General features: G+C 35.2%; 1 protein-coding gene across 6 annotated transcripts in view; it reads right to left on the bottom strand.

Annotated features, from left to right (window-relative positions):
- The window catches only part of LOC131685958 (tumor necrosis factor alpha-induced protein 8-like protein), a 54,379-nt gene that overhangs the window by 2,457 nt on the left and 38,776 nt on the right, over nucleotides 1-13,146 (bottom strand). For all 6 annotated transcript variants that reach the window (XM_058969995.1, XM_058969994.1, XM_058969998.1 and 3 more), the window contains one exon: nucleotides 46-200. In XM_058969995.1, coding sequence (XP_058825978.1) covers nucleotides 46-200 — 155 coding nt within the window. The remainder of the gene's footprint in view (nucleotides 1-45; nucleotides 201-13,146) is intronic.

The following is a 13,146-nucleotide window of genomic DNA, read 5'->3' as shown; positions in this document are numbered from 1 at the left end:
ACAGATGTTATGGATAGATCCAACTGCTTCTGAGCGGGAACTTACATGTGTCTTCGCTAACCGGTAAACGTTGTCCAGCAGGGATGCTGTTGTGCCATCGATGAACACTTTGGCCACATTTTTGGTGGCCATGCGAGACAGGATCTTCTTCTGCGCTCGCAGACCAATGTCTTTCGCTTTAAAGGCATTATCGGTCATAACTGAAATCAAGAAGAAACATGTATGTTAGAGATAGTATTTAATGGACTTTGTTTTTAAAAATGCTTTTTATTGCTCATTTTTAAATTTTCAGTAGTTTTTTGAATAGTTTGAGAACCGAATACCAGTCCTATCATTAAAATAATTATTATTTCTCAGTTTTGTTTTCCCGATTGATTTTAGACCGCTCTCATTATCTATGGAGTTCCTAACAACAATACTAGAAATAATTGACCGTTGGCTAATGATACAACACTCATAAATAAGCAATCATTTGTTCGACTCCCGATCAGAAAAGGTTTTTAGTGTCAATAGAAACGTTCAAAGTTTGCATGCGAATTATAAGCCTGGGACATAACATAACATCTTCACTTCTCAGAAGAAGGAGCATAGTAGGCATTGCCCAAAACAGAGGTGAAAAATTAGCTCCCGTCATTTTTTCTTCACAAAACATCATAGTAAGTGTTACTAAATACTATAGTGTTCGAAAAATAACATTGTGGAGGAGGATTTAGTATTGACAGCAGTGCAAGCAATTTGTTCTGATTATATTGCGCAAACAGTCCGATTTCTTATTTTGTGGGAAAAGCTGTAATTTCGGAGCACCTGAACCGGCATAAGAAAGGCGACCAGTTGAATACGAGCTGAAAACAATTTAGCAAACGAATTGTTGGCCACCGAAGGAACCGCACATTCAAGTGATTCAAGTAATTATGCAAACCATATTTTTAAAGTTCAAAACGTTTTTAAGTGCAAACGATCGTTGGAATATCCAGTCCCGACCTTCCAGTGTACTGGAGAATATCTTTGGTGATTACATTTTTTTAGATGATCTCATCCTGTTGAAATGCCTTGATGAACAAGATCAAAACAATCATACAGCCTTAATACACACCAAAGATGGAATTCACATAAATGTTGACGTTCCCCAGTTCGTCTTTGGAGGGGATCTCATTAAAAATCGGACAGACACATATTTGAGACCCTTTTCTTACATTTGTATCCTTACTGTTAATTTCACCAAATTTGTTTGGTTCGATTATGGCAATTACCTCAAAATAATCAAAATTCACAGATGAAAAAATGTCATCGAAAACGTTCCATAATTCCTCGGTTGTCAAAAGGAATCGGTAGTAGTGATGCTTTTTCAAATTAGATTTAAGTGTATAATTTAGTAGTTTTCCAATGATTTTGTTTGCCTTTGGATTAATTATAATTGTACGTTAAATGTGTTTAAAAAGACTCCTATATAAAGATTTACTTAGAAGTCGTGTTCAAAATATGTCGTAAAAAATTGGCACCATATTAATTTGGATAAACCTAGAAACTTTCCTATTGGGAGTTTGTTTATCAAGTTAAAATAACCAAAATGTAAAAAAAATCACGTAACGGTAGGACATATTAGAATTATATTTGGATTTCTCTTCAAATCAAATTAATAGAAATTATGAAAATTAAATGTTTGTTTATCCTTCTCTAGTGTAGGGTAAACCGTTCCTTACAATGCCGTCCCTAAACATTCGCTAGCTATAAAAGAAGTTAACGCTGAGTGCTCCAGGCGATGAAGAGTTAATATAAGAGGGGCTTAAGCTTGTCCTATTAGGTAATATTTGTAACCTTATGTTGTTATAATGGCAGTTTAAGTAGCTTTCAAGTTCCCTTAAAGCTCAAGCCTCTTAAAAATTCTCTAAGAACTTTATTTTAACTTTGAAGTCTACTTTTCAAGTATTAGCCGAACTTTTGGTCACTTGGGCTAACATTGTTGTTTGTCAGTTGGTGTGTAATGGCAAACACAACAAAAACCAGATTCCGGGTGAATATTCGCTATGAACATCAGCTCCTTGTGCTGCTCCGGCGCATGCTAGATAAATGAAGAATATGACCCGAATTAAAACTGTTACTAAATACCGAATTATCAATCGGTTGACCCTATACCTAAAAGCCAAGTACATAGATGTTTTTGTTCTTAACTCTCATTGCGAGATTCAAACATCATTGTATCCCCCACTTAAGGATGCTGATACGGGTAGCATTTTATAAAATTATTAAAAAAAATTGATATAAAGTTTATATTCAGAATTGAAGCAACTGAATTGTACTAACAGTTTTTTCTATTTCTTAAAATAATAGAGTAACTGCCTTCCAAAAATATCACTTTCAAGTTTATGGCAATTAATGAAACACCCATAGACAGTTAAGAGTAGTAGTTATTGAACAGACCCATGTACATTAGGGTGGGACAAAAAATAGATTCCAGCTCCGAGCAACTTTTTAGGTACCATTTGGGTCCTAGAACAACTGTGTAAATTCTTAGCTCGATCGGTAAAACTATATTTTTGCGCCCACTCTTTAAAGTTTACATGGGATTTTGTATGGGAAAGTTAACTTTTACAAAATAATTCCTCCAAGAGTCGCTCATTACTTCCTAAAAATAAATCGTTATGTGGTTTGTATAGGAAATTTAACAAAGAAAAAAAGTCTCGAAAACCGCGAAATGATCTGATGCTTGAGAAAAAAGTTATTAAGCAGAAACCGATTGATGCTCTGATGATTGATAAAATATTAATTTTTTCTAGCACCACTGCTGTTGGCTGTCCAATTATACGCAATTTTGTTTTAATCCTCTCTTAATGTATCTAAATCGTTTGGCCACTTCGCAAGGTTTTGAGAAATAAATCGAGGCTTCTTTTGTACATAATAAGAGAAAGTTAAAAATTTTGTATATAATAAAACCGTCAGAAGCAGTGATGCTATGAAAAGTGAAATTTTCATCAATCTTCAGGGCATCAATCAGTTTTTGCTTAATAACTTTTTCCACAAGCATTACATCGTTTTGCAGTCTTCTAAACTTTGTTTCCTTAACAAATTTCCTATAAAAATCAGACATCAGTTTATTTTTAGGAGCTAATGGGCGACTCTTGGAAGAATTAATTTGCAAAAGACAATTTTCCCATGCGAAATCCCATGTAAACTTTAAACCGTGGGCGCAAAAATATAGTTTCACCAATCGAGCTAAAAATTTGCAGAGTTGTGCTGGGAGCTAAATGGGACCCAAAAAGTTACTCGGAGCCAAATTTTATTTTTTTCATATAACCATGTCCCACTCTAATGTACATCTTGTATAAAAAAACAGCCAATATATCTTTTTCGACGTAAACGAAAAGTTACTTCCTCTAGGGTCCAAAATTGATTGGTTACCCTCGTAGACGACTACATCGTGGTAGAAGCCAAATACGAAAATAATCAGATCGCAATCGCATATATGTAATTTACCAGAATATTTTTCTAATGCTAAATACGTGCTAGAATCCATGGGCTTGGCGGTGGACTCCAGACTGCATTTTTTTATGCTTATGGATTTGTAGCTTGGATTCTGTTGATCCCTAAAATCTAATAGCAACACGGCGCGTTCTTCAGGTGGTGGATAGTAGAGATGGTCGGGTTTCGTTTTTTTCGAACCCGAACCCGAGAACTTGAAAATTGAAAAACCCGAACCCGACCCCGAAGCCCGACGCCCGAAGTTTTGAAATTAGAAAAACCCGACCCGAGCCCGAGTTAACATTTTAAAATTGAAAAAAACCGAACCCGACCCGACCCCGAGAATGCAATTTTTGTAAAACCCGACCCGAACCCGATAATTCCAACCAGAAAATTTATAATTTGAGAAACCCGAACTGAATCGGACTTGTTGATATGGAGAATCAACCGGGTTTTTTTAATTTTATGCATCCGAGCTAGATCCCAGGCTCATCTAAGAATTACAGAACCACTCGAATCTGAAGTAGCACGCGTCAAGTTATATCTGCCTATGGCAAAACGAATTACTGGATAGAGGAATTCGCATTTATATTTACTGTTATTGAACACCGAATTTGTAATGTTCTGAGAAACTTATAAATTGTCGATGACTTAACTGGAAAGTAGGATCGGCGGCTAACGCATGGAGAAACAAAAGGCGTAATGATGATAGATTCAAACAACATTGCCCGTCGTACTTAACCAAAGATTCTATTTTTTATCGAAAACTATTCCTGCAGGAGTAGTTTTGTATAATTTATTACATGTATGTATCGCATATATTAAATTAAGTTATATCAATTAGCAATTCGTATTCGACAGTTTACACGACGTTACCCGCGTTACTGGTTGGTTCGATTAAATTTGTGTCGAAGGGTCTCAATAAAGATTCTCTGACGCGTTTTTGGTGTCACATCATTAGCTAGTACGGTATGCGCGCCAGTAAAGATACTTCGACATCTCCAATGGAGTTCTCGGAACGACTCCAAGCTTCTACAAATCCGCTATTGGTTTGAACAGAGCACACAACATTTTTACGATCAATTTCTTTAGATCGTGGGAATTCATGTATTTTCAAGAAGGAATCCGGTTCATGCAACGGATCAGCCCTGGGATGATCCAAATCCAAATATACAAATCGTGCTGTATTTAAAATTATTAATTATTAATCAATTATTTTAATTAATGTTTCTGTCAACAATATACATAATTAAATCTTAACGTACGATTGTAATTCACTAAGTAGCAAAAAGTACTGCTATTCAGCACACTCGTGGCACTTTTGAATTTTTTTCGAATGCTTGCGATTGTCAAAATGACCAATCAGGACCGGATCAATAGTTTTGTATTGTCTCTACTTCCCATAGATTTCTACTCGTTTGAACCAATATTTTCGGACAAATTTTCGTTTATTTGGTTTATTGATGATTAACATGAAAAATAAATCCCATAGAGATTTTAGATGCTAAACACTTATAGTTGAATGCTCTCCCGTGAGTGCTCGTTCAAAAAATAAGATAATTCGGGTTGTTTGCGAATCTGAAGAGAAGAAATTTTATATATGAATAAAAATACAATATTTGACTATCAGAAATAATGACGATTCAGAGGTGGTAAAATTTAGTACGGTTATATGTGACATTCATTCCTATCACGAAGTAAAGTTAGTTACTACAAAAAGACACTGGGTGTTGTGTATAGACGTAAACAGCGTCAAGAAATGGTTGGATGTGAAACCCGACCCGAATCAGAAAATTCCAAATTCCAAAAACCCGAACCCGACCCGAACCCGAAAGTTTAAAATTTCAAAAACCCGGAACCCGACCCGAACCCGAGAAGTTTAAATTTACAGAACCCGAACCCGACCCGAAACCCGTCGGGTTCGGGTCGGGTCCGGGTTTCCGGTCCAAAAACCCGAACCCGGCCATCTCTAGTGGATAGACGCGAAGGGATAACCAGACGACTGGCAGATTGAATTATATTTCCTGTCAATTCAACTAGATCCAGACCGATGCAGTATCCTATGGTTGTTGGTTCATTACATATAATCTAAATTAAATATCATTCAATTTGCACAATGCATTAGAACTTAAGTCAATTAGAGGTATTGGGATCATACCAACTTAAACGCAAATCTAAAGTAAACGTCATTCAATTGCACAATGCATTAAATTTAAAATTTAAGTGAACTATCCATAGTATTGGGACCATATTAAGTCAAATGTTCAAAATCTGTATAGTAATCTTGAAGAACCTTCATCCACGCGAACCAAACCTTAAAATAAAGTGTCTGTGTTCCCAGATATAAGAAACTTTGAATGCGTCTCTCCCGTTCTTTTCTTCTACTTTATTGGTCTGTTTTTGTTTTACTTCTATTAGTTTACTTTTACATTACTCATGTATACCAAAAAAATATCAGTCAATCTATAAGCTTCTAGTTAATCTCTTTTAATTTTTTTTCTTTTAATTCGGTATGTTCTTTTTGCTTTTTTTTGCTATATCTTAACTTAGATTCATAATAACACTCACTAACACAATCAATTGCATATTCTCTCATATACACTCACAATATCTCATTCAAAACGTACAAATGCCGCTAGCCTTCGCGATAACATGAACCGGGTAGCAAACGCGAGCATGCAATTGCAATCATCCACACATACTTACACCCGCGATCTCGCCAACAACCCACCGCTCGCGTGTTCATGAATCGATCACGCCGGCAGTCCCTGCCCTCGTCCTTAGCAGCTTAGATTCATGCCTTCAGCTGGACCAATAAAAATTACGCTCATATCCACTAGACAACACGTTCTATGGAAACGTGACCGGAAACTCTAGTGTTATGGGGGAACTCTCTTCTAGTACCTGAACCGTAAGCATCAAATTCACGGTCCGCGCAATCATTCAAGAACACACAATATGCATATGGTCACACAGTTACAAAATCGAATTTATACAGGCTAAATCACATACGTTCTGGCATACGCGACAAACACGTGAACATACAAACGCTTGAGCCCAGCGCGATCTTTCACGCACACCTACGATCGCGATCTCACAAACTTTATAAAACCACGGGATAAACCTGTTTAATACCTATAAATTGGCATCACATAATCACAAATACATACATTTGATATCAAACCTTATGGAGAGACATATTATATTTATTTCTGAACAGCCAATAGTAGTACTGTTCAATGTACCTTTTCGTCACATTCTGCAGCGCAATTATTCGTCAAGTATACTTCAATTCATTAACCCTATCCCAACCCACACCCTGATCTTCTCCCACGGCGTTTTTCTGGTCTGCATGGACCATTCTGCCATTACCTCTCCTATCGTCGGTCTTGGACTGACTTGCGCTCTCATTGCTCCACCAAAGGCTACAAAATGAAAATGAAATGCTAAATACGTTGCCAGAATCGAAAATGTTATTTTTTATTCTGGAAGTGTGAATATAATGCACTATCGAATTGATACGCTTATGTATTTGTGCGGGGCTTATTGCATATGTAGGTGACCTCAGAATGCACCTACACTGAGAAACAAAAATATGCAGAGTTAGCATACTTGCTATTCCCGTCTCTTTTATTTTGCTGCGATTTTTAGGCATTTTCTTGCATATAGGGTAGACGAGCCCTTATTCATCTCATTAGTCAGGATGTCACATTATTTCGTTGATTACTCGACTTGCAGTGATTGGATTGCGCTTAAAAGGGTATCTTTGCTTCGTTTCTAAAAACCAGTGCAATTAAAAATGTTTGCGTTTGAGCGAAGCGAAAAGTCGAGTACAACGATCGCTTATTAATCCTACCATTTAAGCTAATGCGTTGAATAGAGATAGCAGACACCGCTCTACACAGAAAAAAATATTTTGCAATTTTAAGTTTATTTTCATGCACATATTTGGAGCATGAATATAAATGTAAAATTAAGTTCCACCACAAACACACACGACTTGTCGTGCTTTCTTCAACGAATTTTATTATAATTTTACACGTGGATTGAAAATTACAGTTTCTTTAAACGGAAAACCAATGCGCTTCTTATGTATTTTTACTCGAATATTGCTGTAAAATGAATGACATGTAATATTACACGAATGAAAGTGTAAAATTGTATGCTGTTTGATGCTCCAATTGATTTTAATGTAATTTTCAATCAAATTTTTGATTCAATCGTTGTATGTTTACATTCGTATTGATTTACATGTCGTTTAAATTTCATTATTTTTTGGTGTGTAACTAATGTGTTCAAATGATTAGCATGAATACAGGTACTAAGATGAATTAGGGCACAGGAACCCTACTTCTAGTAAGCATTCAATGAGTTGATAGAACGAATATGTTCAATGCATAAAATTTACAGCAGAATACACGATATGCACTATTGTCAAAAAGAGGACTGTTAAGGTTCAAAGAACTTTCGGTGAGCGTCTACACGAATTGAACGCTTGATAGTATGCGTTGGAAAAAATACGTTCAACTTTGTCATCGGTTTATCCATATAAAGCATTTATTAAACGCTAAAAGAAGAATATCAGTTGATTTATTAGATTATCACGATTCAAATCATGCAAAATAGTTGGTGGAAAAACAATTGACCGGGCGGAATGGTGCTTTTTAAAAAGTGGCGGTGATTTTTCATCACACCACCACACTGTCCCGGGGCACGCAACACAACTGCGCACCATGGGCCACAAATCGATTTTTTTGGTCGAAAATCCAGAACTTATAAACCGTTAGTACTAGACTTTCAGTGTCTTTGGAACAAATTGTCTACAATAAGTGCTCTTCATTTTAGGGGAAACAAAATTAGGGTGGCCCTCTCGATTTTTGAAATAAAAAAATTATCTCCTGAATGAAAAAAGATAGGAGAATATGATCTTCCAAAGAAATGTAGAGAAAATAATTTTGAGTAACTTTGCTGAAAACGTCGAAACTCTATCTTCAGCGGTTTTTATTTTACAGCGATTTCCCTTGTTCCGTTTAGGGTGGCTCTTAAAAATTCAGTTTTTTTAATATAACTTCTTTGAAGTTGATTTCTTGTGAATGTCGACTTCAGACAAAAGTTAGCTCTTACAAATGCGCACATTTCTTCTTCAGAGACGAACTCATTAACTTTTATATGAACAGAGTTATTGACGATTTTATTCTCAAAATTCGACATTTTCTAAGCTAAATAACTCCGAAGGTGGCAAAAAGTGGCAATCAATGTTATGACCATCTAATAGCACTTTAAAAACACTACAAAATAAGGGGTTCATGGTTTGTCTCCTAGCTACTGTTCATGTGAAATGTTTGCTTATAAACTCCCTCTGTTATAGAGAATGCATGCGGTATTCATCTAAATTCGTACTTAAAATATATATTTATCATACATAGTCGCCGTTCTTATATACACACATATCCGGATCTCTGATGCAAATCGGTACACTCGGAAGATGTTATTCTAAACTTGTTTCGTGGAGTGAAATTGTACATAAAACATGTGGTTTTCGGACTACGGTTTATGAAATGAATGTTTGGAGTATTTGCATGGCATACGTTTTATTCGCATGGCAAAAAAGAAATTATTATGAATATATTACAATATATTGAAAGCTCAGGTTTACCGTAAAGGAACACCCTTTGTTTAGCATTAATGATTTATTTGTCTTTTATTAATTATATTACCTCCTCTGCTTCAGCTCACTGTAATTTAGCCTAATAGTTTCGCAAAATACCATTGTTTTCCTTTGAAAATTAACAAAAAAAAATCCACGTGAATGTACGTTGGGGGACAAGCTGTTCAGCTCTCATTTATAGTATTTTTTTATTATTATCCAACGGATAGATTGGCAGTCTCCCCCTTTGAAGTTATTTTCCAAACGCGGCAAAAAAACTTTATCAATGATATCAATATAAATTGCTTATTTTCGGAAGTTATTCGAGCTGTCAACTATGGGTACTTTTTTGCTTCTAACAATGAGTACTTCTAATCCATTTCATAATAACTCGATGAAGTTATGCCAATGTATATATAGATGCTAATAATGAATTACTTCAAGCGAGATAACCTACTTATTAAAAACGGCAGTTTAGACTATTTAGAATTGTGCAAATATGCGATAATTCAACAATTTAGACTGCCCTGGAAGATTCGGGGATTCTGTCAACTGACAGTTTTTATGTTGATTTTAGGCTTTAGGATAGAGATTCTATCAGGATTCTTATACTTTAACCCAGGGGAAATAATGTAAAACTGGTGTTGTACATTTTTTTTAAATTCAGAAAAAAAAACTATTTTCAGTATTTTTCATTCTGGGACGATTTTCATTAATGGGTATTTTTTACGCATTTCGTTGTAAGTTTTCCACGAGAAATAATAATTAAAACGTAACCAAATAGTGGTTATTAGGTGGGCATTAGGTGGGTTATTCCACTTTTATTCAAAATGGGCAGTTTTCTCCGCATCAGTGTAGAAATTGTTGAAACGCAGAGAAAAAAATTTACCGCTGAAAAAATTCAATATATTAGTTTTTTAAACTAATAAGTTGGTCTCCAAAGAAAAAATAGTCATTTATCAGAACAATTTTTTTGTAAAATTTACTTCAAAAGTATTTTATTGAAACACTATTTTTTTAAAGGTCAGGCCAAACCAAATAATGGAAAATGCCGTAAAATAAAAGCCTCTGGTGATAGTTAAGGAATTGAGTAACAAAGTTACTCAAACATGATTATTTTTTATTTTCAGTAGGGCTTTATACTTCTATTGTTATTGTTCAGGAGAAATTATTTTCATTCCAAAAATCAAGGAGACCACCCAGTTTTTTACACCGAAATGAAGCGCACTTATGGTGAAGAAATTCTTCTGAAGACACTGAATGTCTAGCACTTACGGGATATAAGAACTGGATTTTCAACAAAATGTTGATTTTTGGCCCATGGAACAGAGGTAGTTTATAAGCAAACATTTCACATGAACAGTAGCTAGGAGACAAACCATGTACCCCTTATTTTGTAGTGTTTTTAAAGTACTATCTGATGGTCATAACATTGATTGCCACTTTTTGCCACCTTCGGAGTTATTTAGCTTAGAAAATGTCGAATTTTTAGCATAAAATCGTCAATAACTCTGTTCATATAAAAGTTAATGAGTTCGTCTCTGAAGAAGAAATGTGCGCATTTGTAAGAGCTAACTTTTGTCTGAAGTTGACATTCACGACAAATCAACTTCAAAGAAGTTATATTAAAAAAACTGAATTTTTAAGAGCCACCCTAAACGGAACAAGGGAAATCGCTCTAAAATAAAAACCGTTGAAGATAGAGTTTCGACGTTTTCAGCAAAGTTACTCAAAATTGCTTTCTCTACATTTCTTTGGAAGATCATATTCTCCTATCTTTTTTCATTCAGGAGATAATTTTTTTATTTCAAAAATCGAGAGGGCCACCCTAATTTTGTTTCCCCTAAAATGAAGAGCACTTATTGTAGACAATTTGTTCCAAAGACACTGAAAGTCTAGTACTAACGGTTTATAAGTTTTGGATTTTCGACCAAAAAAATCGATTTGTGGCCCATGGTGCTGCGTAGTGAAAAAACCACAGCCACTTTTTCAAAAGCACCATCCCGCCCGGTCAATTATTTTTCCACTAACTATTTTGCATGATTTGAATCCTGATAATATAATTAATCGACTGATTTTCTTCTTTTAGAGTTTAATGAATGCTTTATAAGGATAAATCGGCGGCAAAACTGAACACATTTTTCCTACGCATACTACCAAGCGTTCAATTCTAACACATGCTCAAAAAAAGTAACTTGAGCCTTAAATGTTGGCCGTCATTATGGAAAACTTGATACAGTAGAGCTTTTATCTTTAGAACAAAAATGTGATGTACACCAATTTAGCAATAAAGACAAGTTTCTTCCATACAAACACTGCCGGTCAGGTGGGAGATGAATTGTATACACATATCTTGAGCAAACGAAAAGCCCATAATACCTACATGCTTATGGTCCAGATTCACCACCACTCTATGGTATTTTGATAGTGTTTGTGATGGGATCAACCCATGAAAAAAACATCGCAATGATCCTGTAGATCCCATCCAAAAACCAATTTTTGGTGTATCCATGGGTTATTGAGACCATTTTATGGTGTTTTGATGGTTGTCAAACTTGAAACGGACTATATTCATTGTTTTTTAATGGGTTGTATGGTGTTTGAGCCCATGAGAATTTGCTCGGGATAACATCTTCACTTCTCAGAATGAATTTGAACTTGAGGCAACTAAAGTGAACTTTAGCCAACTACAAGGCTAATACAATGCATCTATTAACGATACCCGAACAAACGAAAAGCCCATAATACCCCTATGGTCATGGGGTTTGACATGGGTGTTTGAAATGGGTTCAAACCATGAAAACACCATCACCATGGTCCGGTAGATCCCATACAAAATACCATATGTTGGTGTATTTATGGGTTACTGAGACCATTTTATGGTGTCTTGATGGTTGTGAATTTTGTCACGGACCATGTTTAAGGTCTTTTCAAGGGGCTATGTGGTGTTTGAACCCATGAGTATTTGCTCGGGTATTCATCTTACTGTTAGCTGAACTAAAATAGCTTTGTGATTTTCCAACTAAGCTTATACGATACAGGAAATAATTCTGAATTATTCTTTAGAAGATACCAGTTTCTACAATGGAAACATTCGGAGATATTTGGATTTAAATTGTTGGTGTTTAAATTAGAATTGTTGACAGGAACAATAAATTCCGGCGATTAATTTGGCTCTCGTAGTAATAGCAAACTTCATTATTTAACGGTTCTAGTGTAGATGTTACTGCTAGTCAGATTTATATATAGTGAGGTTTGGATTTTTACTTGATCTCAGAATTCTGTGACAAGAAACTAGTTGGCAAATAAGTAGCTAAAAATTGGAATTCTGCAAACTGAGCTGTATCATTAGTAGTGACTAGCCCTCCGTGTATAAAACATAAAATCAATTAATAGTTCAATCGCAATAGGAGTCGACACGGCACTACGAACTTAATGAATGGCTTGATACCAGTAGTAGGGATATGATGATCGTCTCGATCGTAACTGACGATGCTGTTAGACTCAGGTGGAACTCCTGACTCCTAACGAGCACAAGACCAGTGCTGCGAAACGAGCGAAAAACACACCATGCTCGTTCGCAGGCGTGTGCGAATAGCATGCGCAGCGCTCTTCATCATTCGCGCCTGGGTGAAGCAAAATCTCGAGCGGAAATACTCGCGAAAAACTCAAGCTTTCACGCAGAAAAAAGATTTGTAGGTTCAATAAAAATATGGATTAAATTCAATAAATAAAATTATTGGTCGGGAGACAATAAATTTATTTATTGAATTCAATAAAATTTATTTATTGTTTCAATAAAAAAGTTTATCGTTTTGCTTTCTAATATTTTTTTTATTGAAAATAAATGAAAATTATTGAAATTAAAAATGTTTTTATTGAAAGCAAAAATACATTGTTTTTCTAATAAAAAATTATTGTGAAACTAATAATTTTGTTGGTTACAGTGATAAACAATAATTGATTGAATACAATAACACATATTTTTGGTTTAAATATGCTAAATTTTTCTGCGTGTTCATCTAGTATGTGGCGGTATTCAA

This window comes from Topomyia yanbarensis, chromosome 2, assembly GCF_030247195.1.
Source record: "Topomyia yanbarensis strain Yona2022 chromosome 2, ASM3024719v1, whole genome shotgun sequence".
Lineage (NCBI taxonomy): Eukaryota > Metazoa > Arthropoda > Insecta > Diptera > Culicidae > Topomyia > Topomyia yanbarensis.
Note: the sequence above shows the minus strand (reverse complement) of the source record. Positions and strands in the feature narration are given on the sequence as shown.